Raw genomic sequence first — 20,841 nt, 5'->3', positions numbered from 1 at the left:
CAAGTTTAGTTTTTGAGCTATGTAACAGATCAATATTAGCGATAATCTGCAATAATTTCAAGTTTTTTGATAGTTGGCGTTAAAACGTTATTCACGATTACCCTTCAAATGTATTCCCTTAAAGTGTGATTCTCGGTTTACCAAACTGAATACCTAATGGTTAGAACGAAATAAAGCTGCTCAATGCCAATTATGAAATTTAAATTTTAAAAACTTATGTCGAATGGCCAATTCGAAATAAAAAAAGAAACATAATTTTGACTGTAATAAATAAAAAAATAATAAAACGTTGAGACTTTCTCAACATAAACTTTCAATTTTCCTTTTCGTGTGGGTTACGGACCAGTCTGATGTACATATTTGAGTCTTAGTCTTTTTAACAATTTATTTCGTCCACAAAATGGCAAACTCGTCTAAGTCCGTCATAAGAAAATTTTGGTAAATTCGATTTGATTTCTTCCTAGCTATCCATTTTATGAAAAATAGTTAAAATATTTGGAAATACGGCCTTAAACCTCATTGCAAGGAAAAATAATGAAAATAAAATATCACATGTAATCCATATTGACTTTGTTAGTCTTGATACATTTTTTCCGATTTTTCTGTCTGTAGTCGCATTAGTTGACGTTTCGAACTTTGAGACTCCAACGCATTTGTTAAAATATGCACGACCAAAGCAATTTTGATGAACACTTACTCAACCATGAAAAAAAAAGCTAAGATCTAATCTGCTTTTTTAATGTTGTTGTCGTTGTTGTTGTAGCGATAAGGTTGCTCCCCGAAGGCTTTGGGGAGTGTTATCGATGTGATGGTCCTTTGCCGGATACAGATCCGGTACGCTCCGGTACCACAGCACCATTAAGGTGCTAGCCCGACCATCTCGGGAGCGATTTATGTGGCCACATTAAACCTTCAGGCCATCCCCTCCCTCCCCACCCCCAAGTTCCATGAGGAGCTTGGGGTCGCCAGAGCCTCGTCTGTTAGTGAAACAGGATTCGCCGCGGATAGGTGAGGCTGACAACTAGGTTTGGAGAAGCTATATATTGCGCTGGCAACCTGAAGGGTTGCGCTACACACCCCTTGAATCTGGTATTTTAGTCGCCTCTTACGACAGGCATACCTACCGCGGGTATATTCTTACCCCCTTACCCGCTGGGTAACTGCTTTTTTAATCTTATATATTGGTATTATTAAGGCACATTTTTCTTGTTTGTATCACAGCCAAGATGCGCACATAAATTGTTGCGAAGAAGAATGTGAGCACTGGATCCAGTGGGGCTATATACCTCACTCACCTTATACACCTAAACATGATGCATGATTTGGCAGGGCTCCTGGCTGTGCCCAATTCGTGGGTTTTCCATCGCTCACTCAGCTGGGCCTTTAGTGTTCAAAAATATATAACACCTCTAACATTTTAGCTGCTTTAGTTTTCAGTGAAGCGTTCTAGCCATATTTGCCATAGACACCTAGCGAAGTCCCAAAAGGAAAACAGAGAATACTTGCAAGTTGCAACATGTTTTTGCTGCCCGAATTAGGTTAACCACCACCTACGTTGCCCTGCTCTAGTAGTATGCTGAAACAGCTCTCTACTAAAATATGAGTCGCTAAAGAGCCAAAGGTAATAAGAACAATTTATCTCCACCACTTAATCTTTTGAATATGCCCATGTGTTGCTGAGCTCATTTCGTAGTGGCCGGTAATATTGTTATTCTACATAATGCATTGCCGCATACGAACTAAGAAAAATAAAAACAACAAAAAATCCACAGGCGCATGACTCGGTTGTAAAATGTTGTAAGATAGTCGTATTACTCCGTACAGAAAAGTGAAAGATTAGACTTTCAGACTCAAACCAACACCTCATGCAGCGATGTGTAAATACTAAAATGGCGGTAATTTATCTACTCAGAAAATGTCATTGGATTGATATATGAATGGTGACATAATTTCCACGGCTTTAACGTCAATTGATGTTATGACCACCTCAAATGGCCACAAAATCAATTGAAGTTATGACCATATGAGATGGCAACATCGTCAAATTTCAAATGGTTATAATGTCAACAATATTGACCATCATTCTTTTCCGAAAGTAGTCATTAGGTCAATTATTTTGTTTCGCACTCCCACATATTAACATTTTAATTGGAGAAGCGCTTTATTGTTTTTTCTATATATTAGCCGTGTTTTTTTTTTACACCTATCCTCGCTTAGATAATGCTTAGGAGACCCATTTAGCGGCAGAGGTTAAACAACTAGCTACAGCACAGGGTGTACCGAAAAGCGGAGACCAACCCTCTGTTGTATTTTTGAGTATAACATATAGCTGAATCTGTTGTGATAGATAGTGGACGCGCATAGAATACATGGAATTAGTGCAGAGGGTGAAACATGGACACATATTTCAGTTACATCTGGGTATATATAATGCGTATTGAAATTTAGTAGTACAAATTTTATGCGTAGCAATTTCAGAGGTGTATTTAAAGTTTGTCGCTTAGCAGTCCATATAAAGTTTAAGCGTAAACGTACATATATAGACGTGAAAAAAACACAGCTATTAGATCAGTCGAATGAAAAACACATTATTTTTATTTATAATTCTCGGATACGGCGCTCCTTTTTCTATTGTTCAGTCCCATTCCAGTGAAAAATCAGATTGATCCATTAAGGTCATCTCTAAACAAAGATTAACTTATCTAAAGACAATTGAAATAAAAAACCCATCACTTTTTTATCCAAATTTTGATCTACGATGCTTCCTTTTCAATATTCCGGTCTCAGTTTAGAGAAAAATTGGAATTAATACTGTTCCAGCGTCAATTGCTTTAAAATAAGAATAACTCATTTAAAAGGAAGTTTGTGAAAATTTGGAACAAAAAATGGCTCGATTTTTAATTACGAATTTTCGCCTGCGGCGCTATTTTCCTAATTCTGGTTTTATTAAAGTGCAGAATTAAAACCTGGGCCGGTGAGGATTACTTTAAAAAAAGAAAAACATTTTCAACTAAACGTATAATCAATCCTGCAGAAGTTTTTGCTTTTTGGACGATCTAATGTACATACACATATGTACATGAAACGAAGTATCCTTCAAGCGGAGAAGTATCTTTCCACTTTATTTCAAAGGTGTTAATTTATTAGTGGCAACACGCAGAAATGCGACTGTGTACCCATAAGTACAGATGTTGACATACATTTGTGCATGAGCGTCTAACGGTGATGCAATACTAAAATTAGGGATGGCACATCGCCCATGAAAATGGAATATCATTCACCCTTATTGTCATTGGCGTCGTCGTCACTGAACGACGACGACTCACGACGACGTTTTAAATTCGGTATTGCCGTTGTCGTTTTCGATAACTATTGACGACTATCGACACATGTTTGGTATTGGCTAAGCAAATTTGCTGTCGTCGTCGCCCTCACACGACGCCATTTGTGTCGACGCTGTTTTTACTGACGACAGAAGGAAAATTTGTAAGTAAAACATTTATTTTTTAATTAATTAAATATACATATATGTAATATGCATTGTATTTTTAGATATTCAAAATGAAAATAACGAGTGCGCAATAATTGGAGGTTCTTGTAGCTGGGCTAGAAAAAATCGAAGTTATTTCTGATTTTTTTTCTATTAAGTCTAAGCTCCTCTTTATTATTTTCGTCACTAGAGCTCATAATAAAACATTTTTGTAAAATCTTGAAAAGAAATATTTAAACAAATCTCAAATCGCGAAAAAAGATACAGAAATAGTAAAAAAAAATCGAACAGCTGATCCAGAATTGACAGAGATGGTATATTTTCCTTTCGTTTTATCGATAAATTGTCGTCGTCGTCTCAACAAGCTTAGCCAATACCGATTTGGTGTCGATGACGACGACGTCGATACGATGTGACGTCGACTGAAATACGACGACGATGTCGACGACGACAATGACAATAAGGGTGATTGTTTTTTCAATAACAACATTTTGATAACGAAATTATCAACTTTATGGAACATCGATGTTTTTGGGCTTAATTTATTTTCAGAGTTTACTATGGGTATATTTTTGATTAAAACTACGGAGAAAAAAATAAACCACGTATGATTTTTAAAATTATGTACTATTATGAACTATTTTTATACTCAGCTGAGAAGAGCTCACAGAGTATATTAACTTTGTTCGCATAACGGTAATCCGTAATGGCATAAACTAATCGAGATAGATATAGACTTCTATATATCAAAATGATCTGGTCGAAAAAAGAAATTCATTTAGCCATGTCCGTCTGTCCGTGAACACGTTAACTTGAGTAAATTTTGAGGTATCATAATGAAAGTTGGCATGTAAGTTCCTGGGCGCTCATCTCAGATCGCTATTTAAAATGAACGATATTGGACTATAACCACGCCCACTTTTTCGATATCGAAAATTTCGAAAAAGTGCGATAATTCATTACCAAAGTGGGATAAACCGATGAAACTTGGTAGGTGGGCTGAACTTATGACGCAGAGTCGAAAATTAGTAAAATTTTGGAAAATAGGCGTAGCACCTCCCACTTTTAAAAGAAGGTAATTTCAAAGTTTTGCAAGTTGTAATTTGGCAGTCACTGAAGATATCATGATGAAATTTGGCAGGAACATTACTCATATTACTATATGTTGCTTATTAAAAATTAGCGAAATCGGATGGCGAACACGCCCACTTTTAAAAAAAAATTTTTTAAGTCAAATTTTAACAAAAAATTCAATATCGTTACAGTATAAAAGTTAATTATGTCAACATTCGACTCCAGTAATGATATGGTGCAACAAAATACAAAGATAAAAGAAAATTTCAAAATGGGCGTAACTCCGCCCTTTTTCATTTAATTCGTCTAGAATACTTCTAATGCCATAAGTCGAACAAAAATTTACCAATCCTTGTGAAATTTGGTAGGGATTCTATGACGATAACTGTTTTCTGTGAAAATGGGTGAAATCGGTTGAAGCCACGCCCAGTTTTTATACACAGGCGACCGTCTGTCCTTCCGCTTGGCCGTTAACACGATAACTTGCGCAAAAAACCATATATCTTAACTAAACTTAGTTCACGTACTTATCTGTAGTCACTTTATCCTGGTATAAAATATGGCCGAAATCCGACTATGACCACGCCCACTTTTCCGATATCGAAAATTACTAAAAATGAAAAAAATGCCATAATTCTGTACCAAATATGAAAAAAGAGATGAAACATGGTAATTGGATTGGTTTTTTGACGCAAAATATAACTTTAGAAAAAACTTTGTAAAATGGGTGTGACACCTACCGTATTAAGTAGAAGAAAATGAAAAAGTTCTGCAGGGCGAAATCAAAAGCCCTTGGAATCTTGGCAGGAATACTGTTAGTGGTATTACATATATAAATAAATTATCGGTACCCGGCAGATGATGTTCTGGGTCACCCTGGTCCACATTTTGGTCGATATCTCGAAAACGCCTTCACATATACAACTAAGGGCTACTCCCTTTTAAAACCCTCATTAATACCTTCAATTTGATACCAATATTGTACAAACACATTCTAGAGTCACCCCTGGTCCACCCTTATTGCGATATCTCGAAAAGGCGTCCACCTATGGAACTAAGGCCCACTACATTTTAAATAATTATTAACACCTTTCATTTGATACAGATGTCATACAAACACATTCCAGGGTTACCCTAGGTTCATTTTGCTAAATGGTGATTTTCCCTTATATTGCCTCCAAAGCTCCCAGTTGAGTATGTAATGTTTGGTTACACCCGAACTTAGCCTTCCTTACTTGTTAAAATTAAAAACTTTTCATCATGATTAAATGGAATTTGGAAATACATATGTGGAGCAAGTGAAAAATTTACAGAAACATCGATGAGAAAAAATCTTTCATCAAAACACGATGCTCTTACAGGCATAACTTCGATGTTTACGAACGATGCATCGATGTTTAGGTATCATCGTTTACATCCCTAGCTGAAACACATATGTAATTATTTTGTGTTGGAAAATTTGGAAAGCAAACAAAGTGCACAAAGGCAATAAAATATCATGTAGGTATGCGCTTATAAAACCTCAGTAAGTAGTAAAATAATATGTGTATTGAGGCAAGGATGAGTGATTGCAAGTGTGTTCTAGAGTTTTTGGTGGCAACAGATGTGCATTTTCAAAATATTCAAAGCAATAAAAACATTCTCCTCCGATGCAGTAGAAATTACTCGGATAAGGCATTTATGTCAACAACGGCAATTAAATTCGATGACTGATGTACAAGAATAATATCTTCCCAACCGCGTACCCATTTAATGCAAGTTTTGGGGAGAAAATTATAAAAGGACAAAAATATAAAGCATTAATATTTAAGTTGTACATACAACAAACACAACAAGTAAGCGGCTTAGGTTTTAAAATGCAGCGGTTAACGAGAAAACAAAACATTTGCTATAAATGTTTCATTGCATATTTTTGGGCGTTTAACCCATAAATCATTCATAACGTTATTGGCTTTCCGCTTGGCAAAATAAAATGAAAAATGCATGACTCTGAGAAAATACAATGTATTGCCCACTTTTCTGTTGGTAAATTATACACGTATATACATACTTGCTCTTTAATCCCATATCGGCTATGCAACTTGTAAACCAATTTGTCAACGAAGTTCCACTCGAATGTGGCGTTTTTGACATTCCCAGCAATTTAGCCAAAAATTTTCTATTGTTCGCTTCACCAAATACCACTACTTTAAGGGTACTTGATGGCATAGCTTTTCCTTATGTGGGGTACTTGAGCAGGAGAAGTGCTTTAAGTGAATGAAAATTACACAAACATATGTATATGCATACATGCATCTTAAGGTTTATGCACATTATACGACGCGACATGTACCGACATAATATTCTTTGCATGTATTCTTATGGAGCCATGCACACTTAGCGACAGTCGTAAGACACGACACGACCAAGTTAACCAATTAGGCAAAAATGCCGCGAATATTTTATTGGTACGTGTCGTATAATGTGCATGAACCTTTAGTGACAAATTCACTGTTGCTAGTATAGTACATACTTACATATGTGTGACTGTTTGCATGCTTGAAAGCACTCAAGAAGGCATGAATCTGTGTTCAATAATCTTGCATCCTGAGAAACTCATAAAACTAGGTACATATGTGCATACAAAATGTACTTACATACATATATATCATACTCGGAAGCTAAGAATCCCATGTTTGAACTTCCTTTTGAGGGTAGTTAAAGCTAAACAATGGTTACTTTTCAAATCGGCCAAAGGAACCTTTATAAAAAGTGTTGATATTAGCCGTGTTTTTTGTTTACATCTATAGACGTTTACGCTTAAACTTTATATGGACTGCTAAGCGTCAAACTTTAAATCAGGGATGCACCTTAACGTTAAGCTAATCGTTTATCCAAAAATTTCCACCGTTTCCGTTGAAACACTTCGAAATATTATCGATAAAGAAATTATCAAGATAAATTGTATCTCGTTTTTAACCGAAACGAAAAGCTTTCGTTAACGTTAAAAACGTTAACAAAAACGTGATATTATGTTTGAATTGTGCTGCAATGCTATAGCCATGGTGAAGCCGTAAGGTGGTAACAGCGAGCGGACATACACACAAACTCCATGTAATTTGTTTGTGTAGTTCGTTGGTGGTAATGTCAAAAATACTCTGAGAAATGTTGGTACTGTCAAAATTCATGAGAAAAGTTGCAATCAGCTTGGCTAATGCTTTCGCCTTTAATGACTCCGCCATCAATCAGCTTTGCCAGCATAGTTTGAAACAGGCATGCTTAACCAACGAACCTATATCATTTTGTTACGATAATTAACGTTAATAAACGAAACAAAGTCATTTCGTTTCGTTTATTAACGTTAAGAACGTCAAATTAACGAAATGATTTTGTTTCGTTTTCTGCCATATCAAAACGAAATCAAATCGTTTATGTTGATTATTAATTTCAAACTATGCTGACAAAGCTGATTGATAGCGGGGTCATTATAGGTGAAAGCATTAGCCAAGCTGATTGCAACTTTTCTCATGAATTTTTACAGTACGAAAATTTCTCAGAGTATTTTTGACATTACCACCAACGAACTACACAAACAAATTACATGGAGTTTGTGTGTATGTCCGCTCGCTGTTACCACCTTACGGCTTCACCATGGCTATAGCATTACCAGCACAATTCCAACATAAAGTATCACGTTTTTTGTTAACGTTTTTAACGTTAACGAAAGCTTTTCGTTTCGGTTAAAAACGAGATACAATTTATCTTGATAATTTCTTTATCGATAATATTTCGAAGTGTTTCAACGGAAACGGTGGAAATTTTTTGATGAACGATTAGCTTAACGTTAAGGTGCATCCCTGGTTTGAAATTAATAATCAACATAAACGATTTGATTTCGTTTTGATATGGCAGAAAACGAAACAAAACCATTTCGTTAATTTGACGTTCTTAACGTTAATAAACGAATCGAAATGACTTTGTTTCGTTTAAAAAAAAAAAATAAATGTAAGGCGCGATAACCTCCGAAGAGATCTAAGGCCGAGCTTCTCTTCCAATTTGCGTCGTGCTCCTCTTGATTTGTCCCTACAAATTGGCCGGACGGGACCTACATGTTTTATGCCGACTCCGAACGGCATCTGCAAGGCAGATGAGTTTTCACTGAGAGCTTTTCATGGCAGAAATGCAATCGGAGCGCTTGCCAGACACTGCCGAGGGACGACCCCGCTTAGAAAAATTTTCTTCTAATTGAAAAATCTTATTTCTAAAATTTTGATGTTGCTTTGCCCGGGAGTTGAACCCAGGGCATACGGTGTGATAGGCGGAGCACGCTACCATCACACCACGGTGGCCGACTTTGTTTCGTTTATTAACGTTAATTATCGTAACGAAATGATATAGGTTCGTTGGTTAAGCATGCCTGCTTTAAATACACCTCTGAAATTGCTGCGCATAAAAGTTGTACTACTAAAGATGTAACTGAAATATGTCTCTATGTTTCACCCTCTACACTAGTTCTATGTATTCTATGTGTGTCTACTATTCATCGCAACTGATTCAGCTATGTGTTATACATTATGGCCATCAGAGGTTTGTGTCTCCGATTTTAGGTACACCTTGTTCTGTAGCTAGTTATTTAACCATTGCCACTAGATGGGTCTCCTAAGCATTATCTAAGCGAGGATAAGCGTTTGTGGCTAATAGCCGTGTTTTTTTTTACACGCCTATACGTTTTCGTTTGCGCGTAAAAAACGCTTATCCTCGCTTAGATAATGCTTAGGAGACCCATCCAACGGCAAATAGCTACACAGCATGTTGTACCGAAAGGATACACAAACATCTCTTGTATAGCTAAATCGGTTGCGATGAATAGTGGGCACACACCATTTTTAGAAGTGATATATAGAATTAGTGTAGAGGTGAAATATAGACACATATTTCAGTTACATCTGAGTATAATGCGTATTGGAATTTAGTAGTACTAATTTTATGCAATTTCAGAGGTGTATTTAAAGTTCAACGCTTAGCAGTCCATATAAAGTTTAAGCGTAACCGTCTATAGATGTAAAAAAACACAGCTAATATTAGCCGTGTTTTTTTACGCGCGTATACGTTTCGTTTGCGCGTGAAAAACAACGCCTATCCTCTCTTAGATAATGCTTAGGAGACCCATCTAGCGGCTGTGGTTAAACAACTAGCTACAGCAACATGGTGTACCGAAAAGCGGAGACACAACGCTCTGATGGCTATAGGGTATAACATATAGCTGAATCAGATGCGATGAATTGTGGACACACATAGAATACATAGAATTAGTGTAGAGGGTGAAACAAAGACACATATTTCAGTTACATCTGAGTATAATGCGTATTGAAATTTAGTAGGACAAAATTTATGCGCAGCAATTTCAGAGGTGTATATAAGGTTTGTCGCTTAGCAGTCCATATAAAGTTGAAGCGTAAACGGATATACGCGTGTTAAAAACACGGGTGTTAGTAAAATACTCAATATGAAGGTAATTTTGAGAAGGCTTCGTAAAACCTTTCTTTTGTTTCTTTATCCTTCTAAGTATAGTCTGAATTGTATAGTTGTTGTGTCTCGGTTATTGGTACATATTAGGTACTTTGGTATTGAGAAGCTTCACATTTCCCTTTAAATGTAATTTTAAGCTCTGAAGTTGTTATACGTTATACGCTCATATCGAACGACCAGCGCAAGAAGGGAATTGTATTGAGTTCGGACTCCAAAATGCGCTCATAAACAGGGTAAACGCTCTGACTGAGGACCCTTTTCCGATTTCTCTACGCCTCCGAATGATCGTATGGTATATTTGTAAGAACATTTGAGGTGTTCGCGTTAACTCGTTATCAGTTTATCTGTTTAAAAATTATTTGTCTCCAGTGTATTTTGTTTTGTAAACTATTTAAAAAATTTAACCATATATGCAGATGCGCTGATAACCAGAGCGACGTGAATACCCCAATTGTTTTTAAGACTGTAACTTTTTTATTCCAATGAAGTAAAAAAAAATTTGGTTTTGACGCGTCTCGATTTATTTTAAATCGCACGTTGGATGATCTCGGACCATAACTTATTACCAGTTTTTGGCTTCATTTCTTTTTAACCTATTTATGTATGTCAGCAGAACGATGTTTTTATACACAGTTACCCGCATAAAAAAATGTTCTTATGCTTGGTTTTCACTAGGTCAAAGTATGGACTAACTTGTTGGCAATTTATTTTCGTTTGCCCACTGGAGCCCCTTCAATAGATAATAGGGGGACTCATTAAACCTTATAACTGCCTTGAAAAGTTAAACGTATACGACGCCCACTTTAAAAAAAAATTTTTTTAAGTCAATTTTTAACAAAAAATTTAATATCTTTACAGTAGCCGTGTTTTTTAACACGCGCGTATACGTTTCGTTTGCGCGTGTTAAAAAACGCCTATCTTCGCTTAGATAATGCTTAGGAGAGCCATCTAGCGGCTGTGGTAAAACAACTAGCTACAGCAACAGGGTGTAGCGAAAAGCGGAGACGCAACGCTCTGATGGCCATAGGGTATAACATATAGCTGAATCAGTTGCGATGAATTGTGGACACACATATAATACATAGAATTAGTGTACAGGGTGAAACAAAGACACATATTTCAGTTACATCTGAGTATAATGCGTATTGAAATTTAGTAGGACAAAATTTATGCGCAGCAATTTCAGAGGTGTATTTATAGTTTGTCTCTTAGCAGTCAATATAAAGTTTAAGCGTAAACGGATATACGCGTGTTAAAAAACACAAGCCGTGTTTTTTAACACGCGCGTATACGTTTCGTTTGCGCGTGTTAAAAAACGCCTATCTTCGCTTAGATAATGCTTAGGAGAGCCATCTAGCGGCTGTGGTAAAACAACTAGCTACAGCAACAGGGTGTAGCGAAAAGCGGAGACGCAACGCTCTGATGGCCATAGGGTATAACATATAGCTGAATCAGTTGCGATGAATTGTGGACACACATATAATACATAGAATTAGTGTACAGGGTGAAACAAAGACACATATTTCAGTTACATCTGAGTATAATGCGTATTGAAATTTAGTAGGACAAAATTTATGCGCAGCAATTTCAGAGGTGTATTTATAGTTTGTCTCTTAGCAGTCAATATAAAGTTTAAGCGTAAACGGATATACGCGTGTTAAAAAACACGGCTAGTATATAAGTAAATTATGTCAACATTCGACTCCAGTAATGATATGGTACAATAAAATACAAAAATGAAAGAAAATTTCAAAATGGGCGTGGCTCCGCCCTTTTTCATTTAATTTGTCTGTGATACTTTTAATGCCATAAGTCGAACAAAAATTTACCAATCCTTGTGAAATTTGGTAGGGCTTAGATTCTAGGACAATAACTGTTTTCTGTGAAAAAGGGCGAAATCGGTTGAAGCCACGCCCAGTTTTTATACACAGTCGACCGTCCGTCCTTCCGCTCGGCCGTTAACACGATAGCTTGAGCAAACATCTATATATCTTTACTAAACTCAGTTCACGTACTTATCTGAACTCACTTTGTATTGTGTTAAAAATGCCCGTAACCCGACTATGACCACGCCCACTTTTTCGATATCGAAAGTTACGAAAAATGACAAAAATGCCATAATTCTATACCAAATACGACAAAAGGGATGAAACTTGGTAATTGGATTGGTTTATTGACGCAAAATATAACTTCAGAAAAAAACTTTGCAAAATGAGTGTGACACCTACCATATTAAGTAGAAGAAAATGAAAAAGTTCTACAGAGCGAAATAAAAAAGCCCTTGGAATCTTGGCAGGAATATTGTTCGTGGTATTACATATATAAATAAATTAGCGGTACCCGGCAAATGATGTTCTGGGTCACCCTGCTCCACATTTTGGTCAATATCTCGAAAACGCCTTCACATATATAACTACCATCACTCCCTTTTAAAATACTCATTAACACCTTTCGTTTGATACCCATATTGTACAAAGAAATTCTAGAGTCACCCCTGGTCCACCTTTATTGCGATATCTCGAAATGGCGTCCACCTATAGAACTAAAGCCCACGCCCTTTTAAAACACTCATTAACACCTTTCATTTGATACCCATATCTTACAAACAAATTCTAGAGTCACCCCTGGTCCACCTTTATGGCGATATATCGAAAAGGCGTCCACCTATAGGACTAAGGCCCACTCCATTTTAAAATACTCACTAACACCTTTCGTTTGATACCCATATTGTACAAACAAATTCTAGAGTCACCCTTGCTCCACCTTTATGGCTATAACTCTAAAAGGCGTCCACCTATAGAACTAAGGCCGACTCCCTTCATTTGATACCCATATCGTACAAACAAATTCTAGAGTCACCCCTGGTCAACCTTTATGGCGATATCTCGAAAAGGCGTCCACCTATAGAACTAACAAACGCATTCTAGAGTGACTCATATTGTACAAACGAATTCTAGAGTCATTCCTGGGTATCAAAACCCATATCGTACAAACAAATTCTAGAGTCGCCCCTGGTCCACCTTTATGGCGATATCTCGAAAAGGCGTCCACCTATAGAACTAACAAACGCATTCTAGAGTGACCCCTGTTCCACCTTTATGGCGATATCACGAAAAGGCGTCCACCTATAGATCTAAGGCCCACTCCCTTTTAAAATACTCATTAATACCTTTCATTTGATATCCATATGATCCACCTTTATGGCGATATCTCCAAAAAGGCATCCACCTATAGAACTAAGGCCCACTCCCTCTTAAAATACTCATTAACACCTTTCGTTTGATACTCATATTGTACAAACGCATTCTATAGTCATTCCCGGGTATCAAAACCAATATCGTACAAACAAATTCTAGAGTCACCCCTGGTCCACCTTTATGGCGATATCTCGAAAAGGCGTCCAACTATAGAACTAACAAACGCATTCTAGAGTGACCCCTGTTCCACCTTTATGGCGATATCACGAAAAGGCGTCCACCTATAGATCTAAGGCCCACTTCCTTTTAAAATACTCATTAATACCTTTAATTTGATACCCATATGGTCCACCTTTATGGCGATATCACGAAAAGGCGTCCACCTATAGATCTAAGGCCCACTCCCTTTTAAAATACTCATTAACACCTTTCATTTGATACCCATATCGTACAAACAAATTCTAGTGTCAGCCCTGGTCCACCTTTATGGCGATATCCCTAAATGGCGTCCACCTATAGAACTATGGCCCACTCCCTCTTAAAATACTCTTTAATACCTTCCATTTGATACACATGTCATACAAACACATTCCAGGGTTACCTACCCTATGTTAATTTTCCTTCATGGTGATTTTCCCTTATTTTGTCTCCATATCTCTCAACTGAGTATGTAATGTTCGGTTACACCCGAACTTAGCCTTCCTTGTTTTTTTTTTTTTCAATAATACAGGCGATCGACAATTAAGTTTATTGAGAATATTGCTAGCAACTTCATATAGCAGTGTGTGTAAACAGATATAATTCTGCACCTTACAAATTTATATGCTTTAATGAATTTCCCCAATGACTAGCGTGTGAAACAACGGGAAATACTGAGATGGGGTTTAAAATAAATGCACACACAATTTTAGCTTGGGTTTTACCACGCACTGCTGTACCGACCTCAAGTCAGTAGGAATGTGTCTAATGGAAACGTTTTTGATACCAACTGTCTAGCGAGTCAGGCTGAGGCATTTTGACCTAATGGAAACCAAGCATATGGTTTAGCATAATGGCGGCCGACGTGGTGTGGTGGAGGCGTGCTCCCTCTACCACATCGGAAATCTAGGCTTCATGCTCCGGACAAAGCAACATCAAAATTTTAGAAACAAGTTTTTTCAATTATAAGAATGATTTTCTAAGCGGATCGCCCCTCGGCAGTGATTTGGGAAGCGCTCCTAGTGTTTTTCTGCCATAAAAAGGTTCTCAGTGAAAACTCATCTGCCTTGCGGATGCCGTTCGGAGTCGGCATAAAACACAGGACCTACGCCAATTTGTAGGAAAAATTAAAAGAAGCACGTCACAAATGGAAAGAGAAGCTTGGCCTAAAATCTCTTCTGAGGTTATCGCGCCTTTCATATATATGTACATATATATATATATTTTTTTTTTAGCTTGATAAAGGAGTTGTAGCTCCTTAAAGTATGCTGCTCTTTTCACAAAACTATTTAAAAGGGCGAAGTGAAAACTAGCCTTCTATCCATATATTCGCTTTTCTGTGTTTTTTTATAGACGTTAAGGTCCTCAATTTCTTTGATGTAAATTTTTGTCCATAACTCAATGTATAAACATATATATGTATATATAAATCCAAGTGGTTACACAAGGAAATTATAACATCGAAGGAAAAACAGTTTATTTTGTATTAGTATTGTTATGAAAAAAAAAGGTCAGTTAATGTCTAATAAATATTTCATAATATATGTAAGTATTTTTCAACAAATTTTCTTGTAATCAATTTAATTCCTTGTTTTGGTGAAATATTAAAGGCGTCTCTTTTATATTTTTGCTTCACATTATGCAATAGGCGCCAGTAGAGTTGCTTCAATGCTTCCTTTGACCTTCATATTGTCTGAGCTTTCTAATATCCTCAGCCTATTAGGATGGGACGTACTAACCGGATGTAGAATGTTTGACAAATCGAATAATCTACTCAACACGCAATTCTAACTTAAACGCAGAAGAAAATATTAGAAAACAATCACTAAATTTACAAACCGTGATGGTAACTAGGACATGGTTTTGAATTTCACTTCTTCATCAGCTAGCTTTGGAAAAACGGAAACAATCATATCTAATGTTCTCTGTAGCGGATGTTGCAAATTTGCCTTCTACACATTTTTAAAAATTTAATATTTTATCCCGCTAAATATACTCAACTACATGACAAGAGGTTTCTACACCAAATTAAAAAAAAAAATAAACTTCTCAAAGGCTTAGGACATTTTATGGGTATGAATCAGTTACTAGCCTGACTACCTCGGGAACAATTCTTTTGAAGCCCATGACCCTTTGGGTGCATGCATTTTAGTCGCCCCTTACAACAGATATATCTATCGCGAGAATATCCTACTTCTACGCATAAGCCATGAATATTTTTCTTTTTGTTACACTCTAATATTCATACATAAGTATATAATGCATACATACGTATGTAGGAATTTGTTTGCCTTATACCGCCGCCGTGGTGTGATGGCAGCGTGGTACCACACCGAAGATCTTGGGTTCACGCCACGGGCAAAGCAACATCAAAATTTGAGAAACAAGTTTTTTCAATTCGAAGAAAATTTTTCTAAGCGGAGTCGCCCCTCGGCAGTGTTTGGCAAGCACTCGAGTGTATTTATGCCATGAAAAGCTTCTCAGTGAAAACTCATCTGCCGTCTTGCCAATTTGTAGGAAAAACTTAAAGGAGCACGACGCAAATTGAAAGAGAAGCTCGGCCTAACGTCTCTTCGGAGGTTATCGCGCCTTAGATTTATTTTTTTATTTTTATACCCCCATCTAATATTTATATCTTTTGCTAACAAAACAATGTCATTTACAATTCTTTTATTTCTAATATCAGTTCACTCATATGGGTTTCTGTTATTTCTATTTACAGTCGTCAACACGCCTTCATGGCGGGTACGCAAAAAGCCGGTGGCAGTAGTGGAGGGAGTGCTTCACATAGTCCCGAAAAAATACGTGGTGCTACTCAGGATCTGTTTGAGCTGTTAGAGCGTGTACAAAGCTCACGGTTGGATGATCAGCGATGTGTACTGCCGGCGTATTTCTCAAAGGTAAATACATAAAAAATTTACATTTCTATCTACATGTATACATATTTTGGATATCGAAATTGTTACGTGTACCTCGTGAATTCAAATTATGCATTCACGTACATGTAATAAAAGAAATGTTTCTATTTATCCCGAGTAAATATTTTCTCCCAAAAGCGCATATATAAAATGCATGAAAATAACTTGCGACTGTCAGTCGGATTACCACGTAAAAATGCATTATACATACACCCGACTGTAAAATGAGGTAGGATATAAGCTAAAACTTTTTGAGGGTCCTTTCAGACTTTTCTAGGTTTGCTGTATATGGTATATCCTGTGAGTCATAGGGAGGGTTACGCATTTAGATGTTTGAGAACTCGTCAACGTATCAAGCTAAAACTTTCCTTTCAATATTATGGGCGCTCCACAGTAGGGTATTTGATCAATTAGCTGGCCAAAAGTCGATTTTTCAAAATATTCAATTTTTTTTTTTTTATATTCTACCTGGCATTCCCAGGTATCCACTGAATAGTAAACATACCCCAAAACCCATCTGCAACGTCAACGGAGCTAACCGCGTTCATCTAAAGTTGTATAAAAATTTTGTGCAGTTCGATGTATTTTTGAATTACAAAGCAATATACAGTTCTTACCTAAAATACTTGTTCACTTGTTTAGCCTTAATCAAATCTAGTTAAATGCTTTTAGGACAGGTAAATGTGTTTTTAATTCATATTGTAACATATTTAGTGCAATTCCTCTTATTTGCAACCTTCTACTAACGTTCCAATCACTAAACTGTTGAATAAATAACTCCAATATTCAATAATGCAAAATGGCCTTTATTAAAGTACTTCACAATAACACTTATACTTCCCAACTGATAGCGTTCTTAAATCAAACTGATTCGTCGTGCCTCAGGTGGTGTTGCTTTTATACTTTTTTGGTTTCCTCGTTGACATATTTCTAGGCGTTTCTATTTCTAGAATTTTCTACCTGTTTACCAGCTATAAAATTACCAGCTATAACATAACTACAGATGCATGTTATAGCTTCTCATATGCGCGTGTATATGTGAGTGATACTTCGACCGATGATTGCCTACTTTTGGGAGTATCTCAGATATATGCATCTGTTTGTGCTCTCCGCTGCTTGTATGGACATAATGATTGATTTGTTGATGTGCATACAAATCACTGCTTAGTATTGGCTTAGAGATGATAGTATCCCTTAGCGTTGCTAATATTCGTCACAATATGTTAGATTTTTTTATCGCATGTTTTAACTGATTTGTTGTACTTGTAATACTACTACTTTTCAATACTAAATTTTTTAAAACCCCTGCAAACAAAAAGGTATATCTTTTTTTCATGGCATATCATGTCAGTAATTGTTTGGCAATACATAAGCTTGTGTTTGTTTCAAAGTTTAATAACAAAAACGGGTGCGCATAGCTGCGATTTTTTGAGTGGTGATAAATTTTCTAAGATACTGATACTCTTATTGGCAAAAGGTGGAAACCTTGTGAAAACATCCTCAGTGGCAACACCTAGGTGAAGTCTTAAAATGTAATACTATATCGATGTACCAAATTTGATTCAAATCGGTAGTGGAAATACAAAGAAATATAAAAAAGGAGGTGAGGTGGCAACTCTAAGTGGCAACCCTAGTCAAAAGTGTCAATAGAAATGCGGAGTAAAATTACTTTTCGTTTGATACCCATTGACATACATATCTCATGTTATGCCAAAAAATTACCCCGGGTCCCTCCCAAACCGGGGGCTCGATCCAAGTAGTTCTGCGCGGAACACCGTGAATTTACTGTAAAAAATTTCCTTTCATAACAATGAAGTGAGACAACCACTTTTTTACAGAAATAACTGCTGTTTTCGTTTTGGCCAGCTAGATTGATCAAATACCCCACCGTGCGTTCCAGAGAGCGATGTACAGCTAAACCCTGCAAAGAAAATAATCAACTGCTAAAAAAGGCTAACTAAAAGTTGACTATTCTTCGGGTCTCCTGAAACAATCTCACTTAACTTTAAAAAGAGATTTATTAATCTGTTGTAAAGTAATCCAGCGTTGTCATAGCACCTACTGTATTTGTGAAATTGAAAAAAAAAACGCCGAAAAAATTTAAAATCAGAAAATAATAGAGCGAGAGCTCGTGACTGCTAATAAGGTCTGGGATTAACGGGCTCATGGGCTATAATTTGTCACAAAATTTCTAAAAAACTTGCCAAAAAGTACGCAAACTCTCCGTTGCCCAGATGTTATTTCATGCATGTGAAATAAAAGCCATCGTAGGGAAACTTTTTGTTATAATAAGTATAACAATTGGTAAAACCCTAACTTATTTTTCAGCTTAACATAGGCGATTAGTAGTAAGCTGACATGTAATGCAGAAAGAACACCATTGATTATATTTTGGCCATTGCCATACAAAAGTAGTGAGCTTTTTTCAAAGAAAATAAACAAATAATTATTGGTACCCAATTTGTAGTTAAGTCGAACTTACCTTCTTTTCCTGCTTAGATTAAAAATATTTGTGTTTATTGCCTCACCAGTATGTTTCATCAATTAGCGCCACAGTCAGGAACTGTTTTGCCCAGCCATTTGTCTTCTCAGATGAAGAATATCCGAGAAAAGGGGCATATCACAAGTCTTTTCGATGCGACTAGCTGCCTCACGACCGTGGGATTGGTCATTACCGTATTTTAAAAGTGAGTTTATGACTTACGGCCGATCGCTGTCTGTTCATTTCGCCAGCAGCCTCCTCCTTATCTGCTAGGACTCGCCTGCCGCTCCCTCATGGAGCTCACTGACTTCCCGCTACTTTCGCTCAACTCATCGCTTGCAGTCCTTCTTTCTCCCTGGCTTTCGTCCCTTTTTTTTCCATCTCTCCTGCTTCCAAGACAAACAACTTCTATCATATAGCCCGCCCAGTATTTGGTGACGCTACACCACTATTTTCTATATTAAGCACAGACACGGGATCATATAGTCCGCGCAGTATTTGGTGACGCTACCCCACTATGGCCGTATGTACTACTCTCAAATCATCGAAACTTTAAATTTCGTTTCACTTGTCAACACTATGTTCTTGGTCAATAGTCTACGAGTGAGATGTGCAGAATGGTATTAAGTGCTGCTGTCGCGGTAGTTTTCAGAGCTGGCGAAAAAATTATCATTTATAATTTTCATACCTTTTGTAGCTTCTTAATGTGGAGCCCATAGTAAAGGAAATACGTCTAATCGCTGTGAATAGCCAATGAGAAAGGGTTCACGTACACTCCGACAGTATTTTACAGGCACACAGTGCCATTGAGGCTTTCTTCACACCAGTCTTTGGGGTGCAATGTCTACCGATTGGCCTCTGGTCGCACGTCTACAGACCCCTATATTGATCCCCACAGTCCTCCCATACTGCCACACACCTGCCTCAGAAAAATTCCCAGCTCTTTGGCCCACCATGGGAGCTATGCATTCCCTCTGGGCCCTTTAGAGGGCAAGCTTTATTATACGCCTTTTTGGCGTCAGAAGTCAAACTGGTTTCGTTGTATGGCAAACTGGTAAAAGTAGTAGTTGAAAACTAATTGGTTTGTTTGCAAGGAAGTTACGAATTCCCTTTTATTCGCACACGTATACACATACGTAATTTTGCAACAAACACGCGCCAAAACAACAAATAAAATAAAGCAATAAAACCACAACTCGGATGATCCGCAGCAATCGGCCAAAAAACTCTAATCACTTCTCAGCTGGCGGTAACCAGGACCTACGATATAATAAAATCCATTGTGTAGACTGGAGCAAATCGCTTACTTCAGGGCATGTGTTGCTAAATTTGAGTGCATCAGCAAATCAATGATGTAAAAATTTTACACAAATCGCACATGCATGCACTTTTGTATGGCTGTATATGTAGGCGAAATGCTTACGGTCCTGCCCCTGTCACTGAATGAATGCGTTGCGGTCGTATGTACATACATACATTGTATGTAAGTACACATGTGTTTTCTAAGTAGTGCCTGAGTTTGCTTTCATAAAGGTAATAAAAAAGGACATACATATAACAACAAAAAATTGACTACCTATTGCCTACAACAAATCATAAATGTTATAATGCCACTCATACTTGTCTAACAATAAATGCTTTTGATAAAGTGATTTTTTCCTGCTCCATACACGCTCAAAAATTTGAGCCTCAATCTGAAACTCTTGAGCTATACATAAATGACATAAGTGGTTGTAAGCAATAAGGAATACTAGTTTCACTACTGGCAGGTAGATAAACCTTATAATAAGGTAAATATAGTACAGCATACGCCTTATAATAATGCCTTATTTAAGGCTTATTTATTTATTTAAGAAAAATAAGTAGATCTGTATTCGAAATTCTACCGTTCATACCTATTTGTCACGAAATACTTCAAAATTTATTTCTACAGGACCCAAAAGAGTGAAAAGTAAGATACAAGATACAGAAATG

The 20,841-nt window shown here is 36.9% G+C and overlaps 1 protein-coding gene across 8 annotated transcripts in view; it reads left to right on the top strand.

The window, feature by feature from the left end:
* Positions 1–20,841, top strand: part of RapGAP1 (Rap GTPase activating protein 1) — a 503,114-nt gene that overhangs the window by 239,394 nt on the left and 242,879 nt on the right. For all 8 annotated transcript variants that reach the window (XM_067766586.1, XM_067766591.1, XM_067766589.1 and 5 more), the window contains one exon: positions 16,190–16,367. In XM_067766586.1, coding sequence (XP_067622687.1) covers positions 16,190–16,367 — 178 coding nt within the window. The remainder of the gene's footprint in view (positions 1–16,189; positions 16,368–20,841) is intronic.

The sequence above is a fragment of the Eurosta solidaginis genome, chromosome 2 (genome assembly GCF_040869045.1).
Source record: "Eurosta solidaginis isolate ZX-2024a chromosome 2, ASM4086904v1, whole genome shotgun sequence".
Classification (NCBI taxonomy): Eukaryota; Metazoa; Arthropoda; class Insecta; order Diptera; family Tephritidae; genus Eurosta; species Eurosta solidaginis.
Note: the sequence above shows the minus strand (reverse complement) of the source record. Positions and strands in the feature narration are given on the sequence as shown.